Source organism: Lolium rigidum, chromosome 2 (assembly GCF_022539505.1).
Source record: "Lolium rigidum isolate FL_2022 chromosome 2, APGP_CSIRO_Lrig_0.1, whole genome shotgun sequence".
Classification (NCBI taxonomy): domain Eukaryota; kingdom Viridiplantae; phylum Streptophyta; class Magnoliopsida; order Poales; family Poaceae; genus Lolium; species Lolium rigidum.
In genome coordinates this window covers 266,542,177-266,561,627 of record NC_061509.1, presented here as the reverse complement: position 1 = coordinate 266,561,627, position 19,451 = coordinate 266,542,177, and the positions used below count along the sequence as shown (strand labels likewise).

General features: G+C 43.4%; 1 protein-coding gene and 1 long non-coding RNA gene across 2 annotated transcripts; one reads left to right on the top strand and one right to left on the bottom strand.

Moving 5' to 3' along the window:
- The first annotated feature begins 2,431 nt into the window (after window positions 1–2,431).
- Window positions 2,432–3,893, top strand: LOC124690885 (F-box/LRR-repeat protein 14-like). Its single transcript, XM_047224212.1, has one exon. It carries the CDS (start codon window positions 2,439–2,441, stop codon window positions 3,891–3,893), a length of 1,455 nt encoding a protein of 484 aa, XP_047080168.1. The 5' UTR covers window positions 2,432–2,438.
- A 6,292-nt stretch (window positions 3,894–10,185) lies between these two features.
- Window positions 10,186–11,045, bottom strand: LOC124693392. The gene is made up of 3 exons (XR_007000005.1): window positions 10,947–11,045; window positions 10,804–10,845; window positions 10,186–10,284 (listed from the first exon to the last, which is right to left on the bottom strand). It is a non-coding gene; the product is annotated as an uncharacterized LOC124693392 (long non-coding RNA).
- Between the last annotated feature and the right edge of the window lie 8,406 nt (window positions 11,046–19,451).

Genomic DNA, 19,451 nt, shown 5'->3' with positions numbered 1-19,451 from the left:
CTGGTCTTATGGCGACAAAAAATGTATTCTTTCGCCATGGTACTTTCTCAATCAGGAATGGAGCACAGATACGGTTCTGGGAAGATGCTTGGCTAGACAATGCACCCTTAAGTGAACAGTATCCTGCTCTGTATAGGATTGCTCGTCGCCAAGGTGATACCATTGCTATCGTAATGGCTACCTCACCTCCGAATGTGACGTTCGGACGGGTTTTACTTGGACAAAGACTTGTGGCATGGAATACCCTAATTCAACGGCTCGGAGATATTCATTTATCACCCGAACCGGACGAATTTAGATGGAACCTTCATGTAGATGGTACCTTTTCCGTAAAATCTTTCTACAATGCGATCCTTCTTTCCGACTTACCGATTGACAACAATAAGAAGATTTGGAAGATGAAGATACCATTAAAAATTAAATTTTTTGGATGGTATCTTCGTCGTGGGGTTATTCTCACCAAAGACAATCTTGTTAAGCGGAATTGGCATGGAAGTACACGGTGTGTTTTTTGTCATCAGGACGAAACAATCAAACACTTATTCTCCCAGTGCCAGTTCACGAGATCTATATGGTCTGTCATCCAAGTAGCATCTACCTTGTATCCTCTGACTAGTGTCGCCAATGTCTTTGGCAATTGGCTTCATGGTATAGATTCAAGGTTTAAGTTGCTTCTTAGGGTGGGGGCGCTAGCAGTTATCTGGGCGCTTTGGCTATGTAGAAATGACAAGATCTTTAATGACAAAAATTGTTCTTTGTTGCAGGTCATCTACGGATGTACAGGTATTCTCCGTTCATGGTTACCTCTACAGCGAGTGGAGAACCGACAACTATTTACGGAGGTCTCGTACACGGTTGGAGGCTACGGCGAGGGATACTTTTTCCCTACATGGGTGGCAGCATAGTCTACGGATAGATGCCCCACCTACACTTTAGGCGTTATATGATTCATCGTTCCGATATGTATCTCGCCTAGTTTTTATTATTTATCCTTTTGGACTTGAGACAACAAAACGGCTATGTGCATCCTGGTTATGCAGAGGCTGGATGTAATTGCTTATTAAAGTAATAAAGCATCCTTTATCGGAAAAAAAAATTCAAGAAAAATAGATACTGATCACATCATGAAGATAATCAACAGAAAAATGTTCGTCAATATTGAATAGCATAATATTTAGGTATGGATTAGTTCATCTCTCCTCAGCTACTGATAGTCTATACATAATAGTATCCTTCTTTAGGAGTATGCCAGATTGCCAGGTAACTGACAACAGGCAGAGATTCAGGCAGCTACAAAATTCTTGCCATACCATGGTTCAGAAACCAGTGCTGGCTTGCTGACAATTGGTCAATATATGACTGATCATGTTTTAAAGATAGGATCATAGGACTGGTTCATGACCTATATGACACACATTGAACCCCCTTTTTAACCTCCAAAGATACTAAATTTTCGTAAGAAGATTTGTGACTGCCTAATAAATTAAGTAAAATGAATGCAAGAATCAATTATTGAGAAATGCCTACCGCTGAGAGCCGCCCTACAAACAATAAGTACATATATCTATTTCAGATTATGTAAAGAAATTAGGAGCAAAATATACCAGCCCATGTAATAAGTGCTTGCAGGAGATGGATGAAACATGGCTCCATTTGAATATGGGAACTCTTCCTCTACATAAGCACCAATAGGCTATTAGGATTATCTCATGGTAGCGAAAAGACTGTTTCAAACAGTGTAGATACTTACATTTGACATAATGTTTATGATAGTGCATGCCAAAAACATGCTACCGTTGTCGATCATCATTCCATTCTCCTCGGTCATTTTAATGAGGCAGTCTATAACCTGTAAACAAAAAACAGCCATATCAGATGTACCGTCCCAAGAAAAAACTGAATGATAAGTGGCAACTCCATCATGCCAAATTTCTACTCTAGAAGTTGACAAATCATAATACTGTCATTTTATTTCGATGGATTAACGTCAAACAGTAAACCACGTCAAATGTGATTAGCACCTATACAGAACTAGTAAAGTTATGCGACGGCACCCTATAACTTAAGCATCCCTGCGACAAGACAATAATCTTTGTGTGAGCAGTGAATATTAGCTCTTGCTAGCAAGCCGGTGTGCATGGGGGAGCATCAGCCCACTAGTCAGTTTTAAAATTTTGAAGACCACAGATTTTTTTCTGCATGAACACATTTGTATCTGTAGACTACAAAAGTTCAGAAAATATAAAACCAGAAAGATACCAAGAAATTCAGAAAACCTTTCATTTTTCTAGAGATATATGAACGTTAGCTTATCCTATATATTATTTTTCTACACAGGTTCTACAACTCCTATCTGATTATCTTGATGTGTTATAATCTGATCATGAGATTTTAATTTCAGCGCCCTGCCGTCCCAAGACGTGTAGCCGCAGTAAGCGATGGAGGATCTCCCGGAGCCACTGCTTGCAGATATCCTCAGGAGGATTACCAGGGCAAGCGATCTTAATTCTCTTTCCCTCGTGTCGAAGCAGCTCTACACCTTTGAAGGGGAGCATAGGGATGCTATCTGCATTGGCTGTGGACTTAACCCTGCAACAGAAGCCTTGACATCACTGCTCTCCCGATTCTCCAATCTGTCTAAAGTAGAGATCAATTACTCTGGTTGGACGCCCAGCCACGGGGAGCAGTTCAATGAACATTGCCTCTCTGTGTTATCATCTCAATGTCCCTTGCTGTCTGATCTCACCTTAAGCTTTTGCTCAAACATCCAGGATGCTAGTATGGCTTATCTGGCTCGTTGCACAAAGTTGAGATGCCTCAAGCTTATCAGCACACCCGCAATAAGTTGGTGTGGCCTTTCTTTGGTGGCGGTTGTTTGCAAACATCTTTCTGTTCTCCACCTTGTTGACTGTATAGCAGTATCTGTTGATGGGTGGCTAGCGTACCTTGGTAGACATGGATCATTGGAAGAATTAGTGGTGAAGGATTGCAAAGAAATCAGCCAATATGACCTCCTAAAGTTTGGTCCAGGATGGCAAAAGCTCCAGAAGTTTGAGTTCGAAATTAATGGAAATTACTGGATGCCTATGTCCCTTGACCCCTCCTACGTGCCTGGCTACCCATATAGCTATGAGATCTGCTGTGAGAATTTGAAGCATCTTAGGCTTGCTCATATAATAACTGAGCCGGAAATTGGACTTCGTTTTCTCCTTGGGAAGTGCAAAGCACTGGAGACACTTGACCTGGAATATGTTATCGGTCTAGATGAGAGTGAGATGATTGCACTGTTCCAGCGCTGCAGCAACCTTAAAAGCATCTCACTTTGGCTCATGCCTTTGCACTTTCATTCTGTGCACCATGGGATTCAGTTTAGGACGCCACTGACCAATGGCAGCCTCGAGGCTCTAGCTCTCAGCTGCCCTATGCTTGAGGTTGTTGAGCTCACTTTCACATTCTGCGACCCCGATTGGCCAACAGAAATAGGCTTCACGCAAAAGGGTATTTTGACCCTGATCCAATCTTGTCCAATCCGCGCTCTTGTGCTAAATGGTGCAAGCATTTTTTATAACTCTGGGATGAAGGGGCTCTCATCCTGTGAGTTTCTGGAGACACTCGAGATTGTGGATTGCGTGTCTCTAACGGATGCTGGGATGGATTTCGTTATTCAGGCTCCTCGCTTGAGTATTCTCACACTCCGCGAATGTAATAATGTGACAGATAATGGAATGGTTGCGCTGGCACATTCAGGGAAGCTGGATTCACTGACTGTCATAGGGTGCCGTCAGATATCTCAGGAAGGCGTACATGGTGCTGCCAAATCAGTTCACTACTCTGCAGATACTGAAAGCCATGACAGTCTGAAGGGAATGAAGGTTCAATCTCTTGGAGATTAGAATTTTTGCACCTCTGGAATTCTTTTGAATTGAAGGAGTACTGAATCAGCTGTTATCTGTATCTAGGCTTGTTGCCTAGCTTCTTCACCCCAACAATGTTGTGTTATGGATTCCGGTTCACCGTTCTCCAGGCTACAGTTAGATTGTGGCGATGATTGGGGCCAAATGAAATGAACTTTGATACCTGTTCTATTAAACCCTTTTCTAGGGAATGAAGTGCTATGCTCTTTGAGACTTTTGACTCTTCCTTTTGTGTGGTTTGTCCTGTTGTGGATATAAAAAAGAAAACTTGATGTTTGGCTCTACTCTGGAATTAGTGATTTCTTTTGGTATGTGCAGAAGGTACTCTGAAATGTGACATTAAGCTTCTTATTGTCACTCTGGTAGTCTGGTGTACAATTCCGAGACATGTTCTTTCTTTGCATATCTGAGCTATACGATTAAGCTATTTTTCACGTGAAACAAAGTTTCTGCACTGACAATTTTATGATGCTCCCATAGTTCCATCCTTAAAGGGCAGTGTTGCTTCTGTTGATTCCGTTGCGTAGATGAGCTCGATTCTCACACTTGGTTCTGTTGATTCCATCATGATGTGTCTAGGTCGGCTTGATTGTTGCAGTTCGCTTTGTTATAATGCCATCGCCCCCCATAACCCCATTGTGTGTGAACCTGGATTGTATCTGTCCGGAGTGCAAGCAAGGGGGAGTAGTTTGTTTCAATTAGTAGCGCATGTTCTGGAGAGGCCATTACATGCTTTTGTTATCTTCGTGTGGCTGGTTAGGTAATTCCACACATACTTTCAGTTTAGTTCAGCTCGGGAGAGGAATGTTTGTAGCAACCTAATATAATTAGGTTGTTAGTTTGGTTTAATTTTTATTTAAACTGTGTTTTGTTCCGGGATTGGGGTGCAAATTGGGTGCTGCATAGATTAGTGTTCGTAATGAAAAAAGATTAATCCAGCAGGGGAGGTTCCTCAATCGAATTTTATCAAGTTGCAACTGTGAGATATGACCGCTATTGACAGGATCTAGCCGTAGTCTACAGGGACACACCACAAGCCGTATCACTAGGCTACAACCCATTTCTCAGGTTGCGTATGTTGTGAATATTGGACTTTTTTTTTTGTTATGGAGGAACCACACACAAAATCTTTCAAAAGATTTTTTTTTGAGAGTATCAAAAGATATATAAATGCAGCGGTGGAACTAGCCTAATAATATTAGGCGGGCCAATACACTGATATGGAGAGTAAGAAGGATTGTTATTGGGCTAAATTTCACTAATATATAGGCTAAAATATTTTGGTTGGGCGGGCCACAGCCTTGTTTTGCCCGAGCATAGGTCGGCCACTGTATAAATGTTAGCTTTTCTAATGTTTCTTTTTTTTTTCTAATGTTTCTAATGTTTCTTCCTACATGAGTTTTGCAGTTCCTATTTGTTTGTCTTGATGTTTCTCCATATCTTGTTTCCTATAGCTTCCTGCAAAATAATGTCTGAATCGAGGAATCATTGTTCACTATGTAACAGTGAGGTCTTGGCGGATGATAGTTGGGCCAAGGCAATGCGACTTTGACGCCTTTTCAAAACTTGTATGTGAAAAAATAGTGTGCTATTTGGCTGTATTGTATGTGCTCTGTCATGTATGGATGGAAAGAAAACTTGCTTCGTCTACTCTGGAAGTCCTTTTCAGAAATCCACTTTGGGTCCTTATTTGAAAACAATATGCTTCTTTTTGTCACTCTGGTTTGCGATTCTGGCCCCAATGATGCTATTTCTTAGCTCTACATATTCATGTGAAATAGAGGTGCTGCGCTGCACTGGCAATCTTGTGGTGCTGATCCTGTTGCCTTTTTGCAATGCTGCCAAATCAGTTCAATACTCTGCATAGATTGAAAGTCACGACAGTCTAAAGGGGCAGTATATCGGAAGTAATCTTTGACATTTTCTTGTGGCTAGCTTTAATGCCTCAGAGATTCTTATATGTCGTGAGGCTTCAAATAACAGTCCTTATATTATATCATTTGTGGAGACTAGTATAATGTCTTCTATAATGATAGTCTAAAGGGTGTTTAGATTTTGAAGGAACAAAATCGTGCAATCCTTCGTATTATATGTCCACATGTTCAGTTCTCATTGAGTGCATCAGGTGGTGTATTACAGTAGTTTCTCCTTTACATATGATTTTTCTGAACATTTCTTTTTCTTAGTATAGTACATGCAGCTCTCCTACATGATGTCAAAAAATATTTATCCGACCATTGTCCGCGCAGATGTTAGACGAAAGTACATTGTAACTGAGCCATGGCTAGATAACATATAAAAAAAAAACATTCCAAAAAAGCTTAAAAACACATTGTGCAGATATGATACTTACAATCAAATTGTGCAAAGCTGCAAAATAAAGGATAGAAGGTGTCTGTTACTCTGGGGATTCACATTTGTAACACGTCCATGCTCAGATCATCAGAGCAGGTGCTGATAGTGACCTCCGTGTTTCAAGTGCTCTCATGGGCATGTATGATTTCTGCGGACGTGCAGCACGTCATGCTGAGGAAGCTCTTTGTGTTTTCGGGGTGAGAAAATGGGGTGGAACCAAACTATGTGACATTTGTTGTTATGCTGTGAGCATGGATGTGCTCGTGCAGGCCTTTTACAAAATAGCGTAAGATGAGTTTATGTGGTGCACTGCGTTTATGGGAGGATGAGACTTTGCTACAGTATAATCCTGACTTCCTGAGCTGTTTTCATTGAGGCTGTTAGTGTTAGTTACAACACTAGTCCAACTATCTGACTGGTAACTGCTAATGGAAAAGACCAGAGTTGGGAACTTGAGATGAATGGTCAGATAAAATGAAAAAAAAAATCCTAGCTTTCATGCTTGATATGGAATCAACGAGTGTCTTTTTATTGCATAATGCCAATGCTCATCTAAGATAGATTTACTTAAACCATGAGGTAATACTGTAATTCTTTTATAGAGATCGGATATTATGTACAATAAGTTTCTTCTTATTGCATAACTGAAATGCTTAATTGGTTAATAACTCAGATAGATCTCATATATGATCTTGCGAGCGCTGCCTTTGTATTTGATATTTGATGAGAGAACTACACATAGCTCCCACAAGATAAAAATAGGGGAAACAACAAAATTCAGATGTCCATGAAGAAGTGCCCTAGCAAAATTGCCTATTACTCGAGTATTCAGGCTGAGCTGTCCAACATATTACTTTGTCGGTTTGTCCCTTGGTTTCTTGTAACATAGCACATTGTCTTGAACTTTTCCTTTTAAATAAGCACGCGTACTTAGCTTTGGTAATGATTTGCTATACATATCAAATGCTGGACCACTCCACCCAAGGCATTTTCATGGCAGTATACCTTCCATCATTCATCAAACGTCATTTGGTGCTTTCCTCGGTCAGGATTTTTAGTTCTTTAGGGTTATCTACACTCCCCATGCCTTCGGCCTTCTTTCTTCCTTAAACAATAGTTTCTTGATCCTGATCATTTCCTCCAATAGTATGAGTTTCAACATTACATTCATCTGGAATTGTATTCACCTGCTTGACGCTAGTACTGTTTTCAATTTCCTTTTCCTGCATCTTTACTTCTACACCTGCGCGGAGTGCATTGACCTCCTGGGAAGCAGGAACCGTGCTTCTTGGAACTACTTGAGGCGCCACAGAAACGATGCTACTTGTATGCACATCGCCTTCCCGCATGCTATGATTTGGTGAGGTATGAAGCAAAGCAGAAACTGCACTATTACTGGGTGGCAAGATGTCTTCATCAACTGCATCTGCTAGAAAGTTTCAATAAATCATACAGTATTACTGGGACCATGGCCGTATCTGAGAATTCAGAGGCCCTGTGCGAAATTTAACAATGGCCCTGCTAAAGTGCAACCTAAAATGCGACCGTAGAAAAAACATGTCACATACCATTGTACATCTTCAGGTACACACTCCGAATGGTATAGAAAAATTAGCACATAAATTATTCCATACAAAAGTACTATAAATTGTTGGAACACTTAGCACATAAATTATTCCATACAAAAGTACTATACTTTCTCCGGTTTAAAATAATTGCGAAAAAATAGATGTATCTAGGGCAGAAGTACATCCATTTTTAAACAATTACTATATTTTCAACCGGAAAAAATATCTTTTTACAAACGGCAGAAGTACTATACTATTATCTAGTTGTTCTTGAATTCTAAAAATATCAATGAGTCTATATACACTTCCATATCAATGAGTCTATATACACTTCCTGTGGAAGTGTGCCTAGACGACTAGAATTCCAAGTTTATTGCAGTACTTTTATTGCCTAATGATTGATTATGCGATGGTCATACATCCACTAAAATTAAACTAGTACTACTACTAATCAGAAAGTTTGATGCCCCAGTTTTTTGGAGGCCCTGTGCCACTGCACAGGCTGCACACGCTCCGGATACGGGCCTGACTGGGACAGCAAGAACTCAAATAATTTTCCAGGTATGGAACAGGAATGCTCTAGCTCTTGTGTCCTACTTATGCACATTAAATAAACTGTGGTGCCATCATCAAGACGCCAACTATCACCCTAGTGGTGGGAAGTTGCGGCCAATGTCATATCGAAGGAAGAAATATACTGATAAATATTTTCTGTAACTATCAATTTGTTTTTATAATAGCTCCCCACCAAAAATATTATGAACAAGATTATCAACTAAACCATACTTCATATTCAAGAAAGCACTTCAGGCTATCAATGTGTATGAGAAAAAATAAGGGGCATGGCTTACGGTTTCTTGTGTTCAGTAAGATTAGTAACACCTTGTACCATATAACATGCTTCTTAAATCCGCACTAGACTACACTATTTAGAGTAACTACCTCCAAAGCTTTAACACTTCATTAATACACTCCATCCAACCATCAAACTGGTAAAGAAAGCATGCCAAAAATAAAAACATTACAAAATGTTCATTAAAAAGTAATACTTTTTCGATAAAATATACAATAAGAAAGATTACACTATCTTAACCAAGATCACACAACTAAGAGCTGACAATTCTCACCTGTGATATGACAGTGTTGCCCCTCATCAATGCTACTTTGGTTGGGTACCGTCATATCCTCTGTTAAACATTTGCAGCCAACTTGCTTCTTGGAGTCGACACATTTGCTGAAGGCTTCTCCTGCACTTCTTCAGTTTCAAGTGCTGCTTTAGCCTCCTTAACCAAGATGCGCAATTCATACAGAAATTCTGCCTTGCCTTCACGGAGAGTAATAACTTCATCGTAGACTTTCAATATACGTTCCATATTGACGGTTTGTTGATATAGAGGTGCATCACGCTTAATAACCATAAGCTCATTTTGTGAGAAGATCTGAAACAAACATACTTCAGTACACAGAGAAAATGACAACTTTCCAGGAGATGCATACTAGAACTTTTGCAGAAAAAATTAATATTCACCTTGTGAGGATAACCAAGTTTAAGTCTTCCATGAGGATCAAACATCATCTTCGAAGCTGTTGCAAGTTTGAATAAAGGCCAGTCTTTGGTATCAACCCCAGATAACTCCTTAAACTTCTCGTCAAGCGTTTTGTGCAAGAACCTTGAATGCACTTTTTCATGTAAATCAGTTTCATACACCTTGGCAGTCTTCTTAATAATACTTTCATTAAGCTGGATAAAATGAGCATTGTTTAATCACTGAAAGAAACATGCATAGACAAATATAAATCTAGAAGATGAATAAAACAAATTGAGATTCTCAAATTAATATAGCTTATGATAACAGTGCATCTATGAAAACCTTTCATCACTGGCAATAAATTATTATGAGTAAACAATCAGTCAAACAGGATCACAAGAACATTACATGATAAGATCGTGATAAAGCAGAATTATTGTATATATCAGAGAATAGAAGGACAAGCACTAAGCTCACCATCTCTTTCTCGACATTAACGTTGTGTCTAGTTAAGACCATATGCAATCCTAGGCTCATGGGAAACAAGTTGTCCTTAGTCACCACAGACTGTTCTTGAGGCACTAAAGTATGCATGAGATTCTGCAGACCCCACATCACCTCCTTCACAGCATCGTCATAATGACAGTTTAGACCCTGAAAAAGAAAAATGGTAACATGTACTGTGCACACGAGCATAAACAACTAGGGAGCTTAGGCGTAAAGCACTACTTAGACACATATACAAACCAGTAATTTTCCAATTAAGTCTTTATATGCAAGGCTTCCAACAACTAGTGTCTCGTCAAAGTCGCAGTACTTCCAGAGCATCTGGGTCAGGCCGACGTCTATTGTCTGGGCAGTAAGGTTAATGACATTGGGCTTGTCCTCGAACTTTCGGAATTCATGGAGCCTGAGGATCTGAGGAACAAGGGCAAGCATGTTTAGAAACAAAACACTTGTCAATAGCCGTATTATGAAATGTGTTTCAGTTGTGTCAGGAGGTGAGTTAATTCAGTAGGACTGTCTCAGCCACAAATATATAGGCGTGCTCAAGTCTTTGTTTGTTTCAGTTTATTCAGCGAAACTCTTATAACCTGCTCGTGTATTAATGTGGCGCTTACTGCTTGGTATTTTTTTTCTATGGCGTCCTTGTCGGTCCTAGTATCATGTTGGCACTCGAAATTAGTTTTCAATTGCGCATGGGCAGCAACAGCACACTAAGGTTCAAAAATTCCTAAATAATTCATTTTTTTTTGTCACAAGTGAAATTAGTAACCCTAGTAAGTTTCACAATCAGCATGCTAAGTTATAGGCTGTGTTTTCTTATAGTTTCTCACTTTTAGCTAGAAGTGACAGTGAATGCATAATAAGCCGATGCAGATATTGTACTCAGTAACATGCTAAGTAACGAAGAGGAAAGTGGTGTCGTTTACTAACATTTTTGTGCCAGTAGCTGCCCACGAAGTATATCCAGATGTGCTGCAGAGAAAAAACAGAAAAGGTTATTAATTGGGTGACCAACAAGAGTTGAAGTTAATAAAGGATTATCAGCAGCGAAGAAAGAACAAATCAAGTAGCACCTCAATGCCTTTCTTGAGATAGTTCTCGTCAAAAGAGAAAAGTGCAAAGCCGGAGGGTGTCTCGAATAGCAGCTTGACCAACCAAGGAATCTTGTAAGGTTTCCTGTGGATAAATCAAGGAAACAGAAATAAGCTTGGATTTGGATTCATCGGAGGCGGAGGGTCAAGGGTTTTCGGGGCTGCGTGGAGGCGGCGGTTGCCCTATCAACCACAACCACGACCAAGAAGGAATGCGAATCCTCAGGCGCTGAAATCGGCTCGATCACCGGAACTCACCCGGCCCTCCGTGGGATCCACACATAGAGCAAGGCATCGGCAGATCTTCTCCGACTTGCCTTTTTTTTTTTTTTTTTTTTTGAGAATTCGATCGTCCTTTATTAAGCATCAATAGATACAACCAAAGGAATGTTAAAACCATCTGGTGGCCCTAGTAGCCACACTTGACGACCGCTAGCTAAACCTACAGAACCCCTAGCGAGGCGATGAGGCTCGCCATTTGAGTTTCTGTCTTCATGTTTGAACACCACCTTCGCGAAGAGGGATGACGTCTCTTTGATCTCCCGAGTGATCATGCCATATATACCCATATACGGCTGTTGGATATTATTAATGACCTCAAGGCAGTCTGAGGCCATCACAAGGCGGGAGAGATTCAGATCTTGGGCTAGAGCAAGCGCCTCGCGACACGGTAGAGCCTCAAGGGTCGCCGGATGATCCTGGTCCGGTATAGTCGTTGCCGAGGCACCTAGGAACTCACCATGCTCACTACGGCACACAGCCGCCACAGCCCCTCCTGGGCCGGATTTTGATGTCGCCGCATCAACATTCAGCTTGACAAACCCCTGCGGAGGTGGACGCCAGGAACCCGATATCACATGTCTTGCACCGCGAGGCACCTTCGGGGTAGGGGCCGCCATTGCAAGATCATCAATAAAGTTGCGGACAAATAAGAACGTGGACAGGGGGCTCTGCTGCTCGCCCTCATGTATCCACCGTCTGCGCGCATACCAGATAGCCCACAAAGTAACGACCATTTCCACAAAAGCAGCGTGATTAAGCGAGCCAATCATCGCAAAGATCCATTGCTTCGCCCAGTGGCGGAGCCAGGATCCAAAAGCTGTGATGTCAAGCTCTAAAAATATGAAGATTTTTTTATAACGCACTATTTTTATTTTTTTATAAAAATATAGTAACATACTTATGTAGACAAACTAAACATGAACACAAAAGAAAGAGAAAAATCATACAAGGATAGATCAAGTACCCTAGAACAACTAAATTCTAACAATTTGAAGAGAAGGAAAATGGAATTGGAGTAAAAGGAAAGGGCCTCGTCCTGGTGTTGAAGCGGATGTCGCTGTAGACACGCAGTTCTGTGCCAATGGACAAACTAACTGACGGCGTTCTGTGCCAATGGACAAACTAACTGACGGCGTGTCGATTTGACGATCGCCTAATGCGGCCGTGCCGGGCCGGCGACCACCAAGTAGGGATGGCAATGGGTACCCATGACCCGCGTACCCGTCGGGTAAAAACCCAATAGGAGTACGGGTATGGGACAAAATATTACCCATGGGTTTGTAAATGGGAAAAATATCATACCCATCGGGTAGAGTGGGTACGGGTATGGGATCGTATAACCCATACCCGCATACCCATGTACCCATCTAAATTTAACAAGTGGGTTGTTGTAATATTCTAAACTACCCAATTTCCCCCTAATCATGCCGTCGTGTTGCTAGGCTAAACCCCACGCTTTCCGGTCTCACAATCGCTGGTAGGTTAGTGAGGATTAGACCCCTATTTATGAGCGTTTCACCTCTTATAATATTTTTTAGATCAATTGATGTGTTGTAAGCGCGGGTATTTTTACCCGCGGATACCCATTTACCCTGCCGGGTGATGGGTATGGGAAAAACTTGTACCCGTTGACGGGTATGGGTACGGGTGATGGGTAAGAATGAAAGTGATGGGTACGGGTATGGGATGGCTCTACCCGTACCCATACCCTGCGGGTGCCATCCCTACCACCAAGGTGGCCGCCCGTGAGCCTGTTTGCCGGAGGTGGTCGTGCATGCCAGCGAATTCCCGGCGGCGGGCCGGCCTCAACTCCCGGTGTTCCTAATCTACTAGAACCATAGCGCTGGGCTACTCTTTCCCATGTCGTCACGATTAATTAGGCTTGCAGGTTGATTTGGGGATTTAAGATCGGATGGATTGGGGATTTTAGGAGCGAACAAATTGGGGATTTACATGCCACGCTGGGTTACAGGAAGCTGGTGAAACGGAAGAGAGAGGGAGGAATACCCATCGTGGAATCAGGGGGAGTTACTAGTCAAGCGGAGATTTCGGGGGAAGTGGTCATTTTCAAGAGTTTACAGCGTTTAGCCGTGGGCATGCATAGCCAGCGGTATTCGTTTTGCAAAAACCTGTGTAGTCGCTTGACTACACAGCCACAACGTGGCTCCGCCACTGGCTTCGCTGATGGCTCCACAGTCGCACTTATGTGTTCTGTGATCTCCTCGCTGACTAGAGCAGTGGCGGAGCCAGGATCCAAAAGCTGTGATGTCAAGCTCTAAAAATATGAAGATTTTTTTATAACGCACTATTTTTATTTTTTTATAAAAATATAGTAACATACTTATGTAGACAAACTAAACATGAACACAAAAGAAAGAGAAAAATCATACAAGGATAGATCAAGTACCCTAGAACAACTAAATTCTAACAATTTGAAGAGAAGGAAAATGGAATTGGAGTAAAAGGAAAGGGCCTCGTCCTGGTGTTGAAGCGGATGTCGCCGTAGACACGCAGCTTCCGTGCCAATGGACAAACTAACTGACGGCGTTCTGTGCCAATGGACAAACTAACTGACGGCGTGTCGATTTGACGATCGCCTAATGCGGCCGTGCCGGGCCGGCGACCACCAACTCACCAAGGTGGCCGCCCGTGAGCCTGTTTGCCGGAGGTGGTCGTGCATGCCAGCGAATTCCCGGCGGCGGGCCGGCCTCAACTCCCGGTGTTCCTACTCTACTAGAACCATAGCGCTGGGCTACTCCTTCCCATGTCGTCACGATTAATTAGGCTTGCAGGTTGATTTGGGGATTTAAGATCGGATGGATTGGGGATTTTAGGAGCGAACAAATTGGGGATTTACATGCCACGCTGGGTTACAGGAAGCTGGTGAAACGGAAGAGAGAGGGAGGAATACCCATCGTGGAATCAGGGGGAGTTACTAGTCAAGCGGAGGTTTCGGGGGAAGTGGTCATTTTCAAGAGTTTACAGCGTTTAGCCGTGGGCATGCATAGCCAGCGGTATTCGTTTTGCAAAAACCTGTGTAGTCGCTTGACTACACAGCCACAACGTGGCTCCGCCACTGGACTAGAGCCCATACACACCTGGATGGGTTGCAGTCAATGAGGGAGTGCCTCCAGGAGTCCTCCTCGCCACATATCGAGCAACTGTTTGTTTCTGCCATATTTCGACGATGACGGACATCTCCTGTCGGGAGGGATTGATGTGCCAGACGCCACAAGAAAACACGGAGCTTGGCCGGAACCTGCACTGACCACATCTTCTTTCATAGCTTTTCCTCCCCTACTACATTCGAGCCCCCTGGACGGTGCTCAATCCAGTCTTCCCTCCTCCTTTTAGTATGAACCAGGAGACGATAAACTGACCGCACAGATAGGACTCCTGAACGCTCATAATGCCACGCCCAGCTATCCTCGTGCCTTCTCGTGCTCAGCGGTATCTTGCATATTTGTTCAACATCAAACGGGAGGAACCACTCCTCCAAAGCTGGTCTGTTCCAGGACCTAGTGTCATCACTGATAAAAGCACTCACAAGGGATGGAGGGTTGTCTTTCTTGCATCCAAGCGGACGTAGCATAAAATCACGAGGTATCCAACCCTGGTTCCATGCATGAGTAGTACTTCCTGATCCAATCCTACGGATCAGTCCTTGAATCAAAACGTCTCTCCCTTCAATTAGAGCTCGCCAAATTTGAGAGGGATGAGAGCCAAGTGAAGCCTCAAGGATATTTGTAGAAGGAAAATACACAGCCTTGAGGATCCTTGCACTAAGTGTCTCTGGATTCATAAGTATGCGCCAAGCTTGCTTACCAAGTAGAGCCAGATTGAAGAGTTCTACATCTCGGAAACCCAGACCACCAGCCGATTTTGGAGAGCACATGACTTCCCATGAAACCCAGTGCGTCTTCCTCTTTCCATTCTTGCATCCCCACCAAAAATTCCGGATCAAAGAATTAATATGGTCACATAAACCTTTTGGCAGCTTAAAACATGACATAGAAAATGTAGGGATGGCTTGAGCCACTGACTTGATTAGCACTTCTTTTCCTGCTGCTGAAAGTAGTTGTTCTAACCAGGCTTGGACCTGCTTCCAAACCCTATCCTTTAAATACTTAAAAGCTCCATTAAGCGATCTCCCAACATCCGAAGGCATACCCAAATATCTCTCATTCAGGGTCTCATTAGGTACTAGCAAGATACCTTTCACCGCCTCCCTTGTTGTCTCCGGGCAGCCCTTACTAAAAAAGACCGATGATTTATCCAGGTTTACACGCTGCCCTGATGCTGCACAATACTTGTCCAACAACAGTTTAACATCCTGAGCTCCCGCCTCATTAGCTTTAACAAACAGCAGGCTGTCATCTGCAAACAAGAGATGGTTCACTGCCGGGGCAGTGGGAGCCACCTGAATACCTTGTAAGTGCAATGACTGACGACTTTGTTTTAAGAGGCCCGAAAGGCCCTCTGCTGCTATCAAGAACAAATAAGGTGAAATTGGATCGCCTTGGCGAATCCCTCTGGATGGACTGAATTCCTCCAACGGCCGCCCGTTGAAGAGAACCGAGAAAGAAACCGATGAAACCATTCTCATAATCAACTGTACCCACCGGTTATGAAAACCCATACGACGCATGATGGCCTCAAGGTAGTTCCACTCGACCCTATCATATGCCTTGCGCATGTCCAATTTCAGCGCACAATGTTGATGTTTTTTTTTGCCCCATTGCTCTTCATAAAATGTAGACACTCATAAGCCGTGATAATGTTATCCGTAATCAACCTACCAGGTACGAATGCAGACTGCTCCTCTGAGATGATCTCTGGCAGTATAACCTTCAATCTATTCGCCAAAACCTTAGACGCGATTTTGTAAATGACATTACATAGACTGATGGGACGGAACTGACCCAGCTCTTCAGGTTGTGCAACCTTAGGGATCAGAACAATGAAAGTTTTGTTGATACTTTCTGGGCTATCTTCCCCACGAAGGATTTTCAAGACAGCCTTAGTCACTTCTTCCCCACATAGGTCCCAATGGCGCTGGAAAAAGTGTGCAGGGAAGCTATCTGGACCTGGGGCCTTTGTTGGGTACATTTGGAACAGCGCAATCTTGACCTCACTGCCATCAAACGGAGCAATCAGCTTTGAGTTCATCTCTGCTGTGACCGAGATCGGCACTGAAGCGAGGACCTCCTCCATACCGCTAGTCCGACTTGCCTGGCTGCGCGTTACTCGAGTCGATGTTTTGTTGTTTGAGCGGACGATGAACCTCTGGGGCGGGCTGGGCCCAGGCAGATGACCCAAATATTTCCACAGTTTGGCTCATCGTATTTTCTCCAACATCCGTTCTGTTAAGGTCTAAGGGCCTGTTTAGCAATAACTTTGGGTGCGTTGCTTGGGCTTTTGGCTGGCCTTTCAAAACCAAAAGCCCAACCAAACGTTGATCTGATAGCAACCCTCGTAGCAAACCTTCTTAGGCAAACTCGAAGGTACGTCATGTTTTCATGGTGTTATCTACATCGCTAAGCTGTATCAACAACCAAGTTGTAGCCGTGGAAATTCATGGTTTAGTGATGAAAAACAAAATTGTATTTTTTTATCTTATATTATTTTGAGATGCTTTCTTTGGTTCACAGGTTTTGTGTCCACTCTGATCATTTAAAAGATAATAACCAGTGGCGAGTGCCATTGGAGATGGCATTGATCATCTCTAAAGCGATGTAATCATTGCCATAGATTTGAGTGGAATATAAGAATTAACAGTAGATTATATTTTGTGGCCACTCTCATCATTTAAATGCTAATGAATCACGATCGACAGTACTAATCAAACTTATTGTGCATTAGTATTCGTATCTAGGTAAACAATGCGTTGCTTTCCAAATCCAATAGAAAAAGTGCAGCTAGATTTTTAATGAGCACTACCTTGAGGAACAAACAATGATGAGTTTTTGATCTTTAGCATACTAGCTCATTTGAAAAGTTTGCAACCTTACAAGATTTGCCGGCCACCCGCCCCACCTAAAGTGGTGTCACGCCTCTCCACATGCAGCACCAACCGGCGCCGGTGGCCGATGATCACGGGGTGATGGCAGCGGAGAAACACGACGATGAAGTGGATGATAACTTGTATGACGCAACGAGATCTCTCGATTGGTCCCTGTCGCCAATGCAACAGCTCTCAACCCTGCAAGATATTCGCAACTCCACACACTTGCGCACGTAGCCGCCGACCACGAAGCGGTAAGTTGCAACCGTCTAATTCCCAATGGAACAACAGATCACACAAGACTTTTTTAGGATCTACACAATATCAAGCAATATGGTGTAGGGATTCAATAGTTTTGCTAGAGCAAACAACTAAGAACTAGGGTTTATCTTAAACGTGGTCTAAAGCAGCTAGGGGGGCGTCCTGGGCACTTATATAGGTGTCCGGGACGAGTTCCAGTCGAAAAGATACAAGAATAACCGACCCAGAATAGATCTGGTCGAGACAGACTCGGACGAATCCGGTCTGGAATCCGGTCAACCGGGCCAAGGACCGGGTCGGCCGGTCTGGCGTCCGGTCGACCGGGCGGCAACCGGAAACTTCGCAACTTTCCGGTTTTTGCCCGGTACGATGCATCATATCCGGTTGGCGGCCGGTTGGCGACCGATCAACCGGGCTGGGGACCGGGCTGGCCGGTCTGGGGCCCGGTCGGACCGGGTGCTGGACCGGCCTAGACGTCGTCTTCTCCTCTCGCGCATGCCTCCCGCTCCTCCCTCGCGCGACCATGAGATATCTTCATGTCCAACTCCATGTCCAGCTTCACGTCCATCTTGACGTCCGTCTTCATGTCCAGCTGCTCCTCTACTCCTCGTGCGACGTTCGTCTCCTCTTGATACCTGATGATACATAAATAATAGGATTTAGGCAGTATAAATTTCTCATCAATCAAAGTAGCGTTTAGAAACAAGTTCACCTGTTGTTTAAGTAGCTTCGCACGAGCCCTTGTAATTGGTCCAATCCGAACTTCATTGGACTTGAGCTTCACAGCAGGTTCATCTTCATTTATCAATGACGGAGGTAGTGGTGTAGTAGGGATGTCCTCATCATCTCCCCCCCCCTTCAAAAGGCGTCGACCTCGACGCTCCAAGGTCTTCTCCGTCATATGGTGTCAAATCAGCAACATTGAAAGAATTACTGACACCAAACTCATCAACTGGAAGATATATCGAGTATGCATTATCATTGATCTTGGCAAGCACTTTGTAAGGACCAGCACCACGAGGCTTCAACTTAGACTTCCGTAGCTTCGGGAACCTATCCTTGCGAAAATGTACCCATACCATATCACCAGGCTTGAACAACATCTCTTTGCGCTTATTGTTCATCCTTGCAGCATTGCTCTTGCCTTTCTTCTCGATCAACTCTTTAGTCTTCACATGGATCTTACGCACAAAATCTGCCCTCTTGGATGCCTCCATATTAACTCTCTCATGTATGGGCAAAGGCAACAAGTCAAGTGGAGTAATGGGTTTGAAACCATACACCACCTCAAAAGGACACAGCTCCGTGGTAGAATGTACCGCCCAGTTGTAAGCAAACTCTACATGCGGCAAGCACTCTTCCCACTCCTTCAAGTTCTTCTTGATCATGGATCTCAATAGTTGTGACAAGGTTCGATTCACCACCTCAGCTTGACCATCGGCTTGGGGATGACAAGTAGTACTCGAACAGTAGCTTTGTCCCCAGCTTTCCCCAAAGTGTCTTCCAGAAGTAGCTCATGAACTTCACATCACGATCAGTAACAATAGTCTTCGGGACTCCATGTAGTCGAACAATCTCCCTGAAAAACAGAGTAGCAATATGCGACGCATCGTCGCTTTTGTGGCAGGCAATAAAGTGTGACATTTTAGAAAATCTGTCCACTACCACAAATATAGAATCATGGCCTCTTTTAGTACGCGGCAAACCCAACACAAAATCCATACTAATATCTTTCCAAGGTGTAGTAGGTGCCGGTAACGGAGTATACAAACCGTGAGGCTTCAGCTTGGACTTGGACTTGTTGCAAGTAATGCACCTCTTCACATACCCGTCCACATCCCGCCTCATCTTTGGCCAATAAAAATGATCAGCCGAGCATGAGTAGCGTCTTCTCACGCCCAAAGTGACCCATCAAACCTCCGAGCATGTGATTCCCGCAA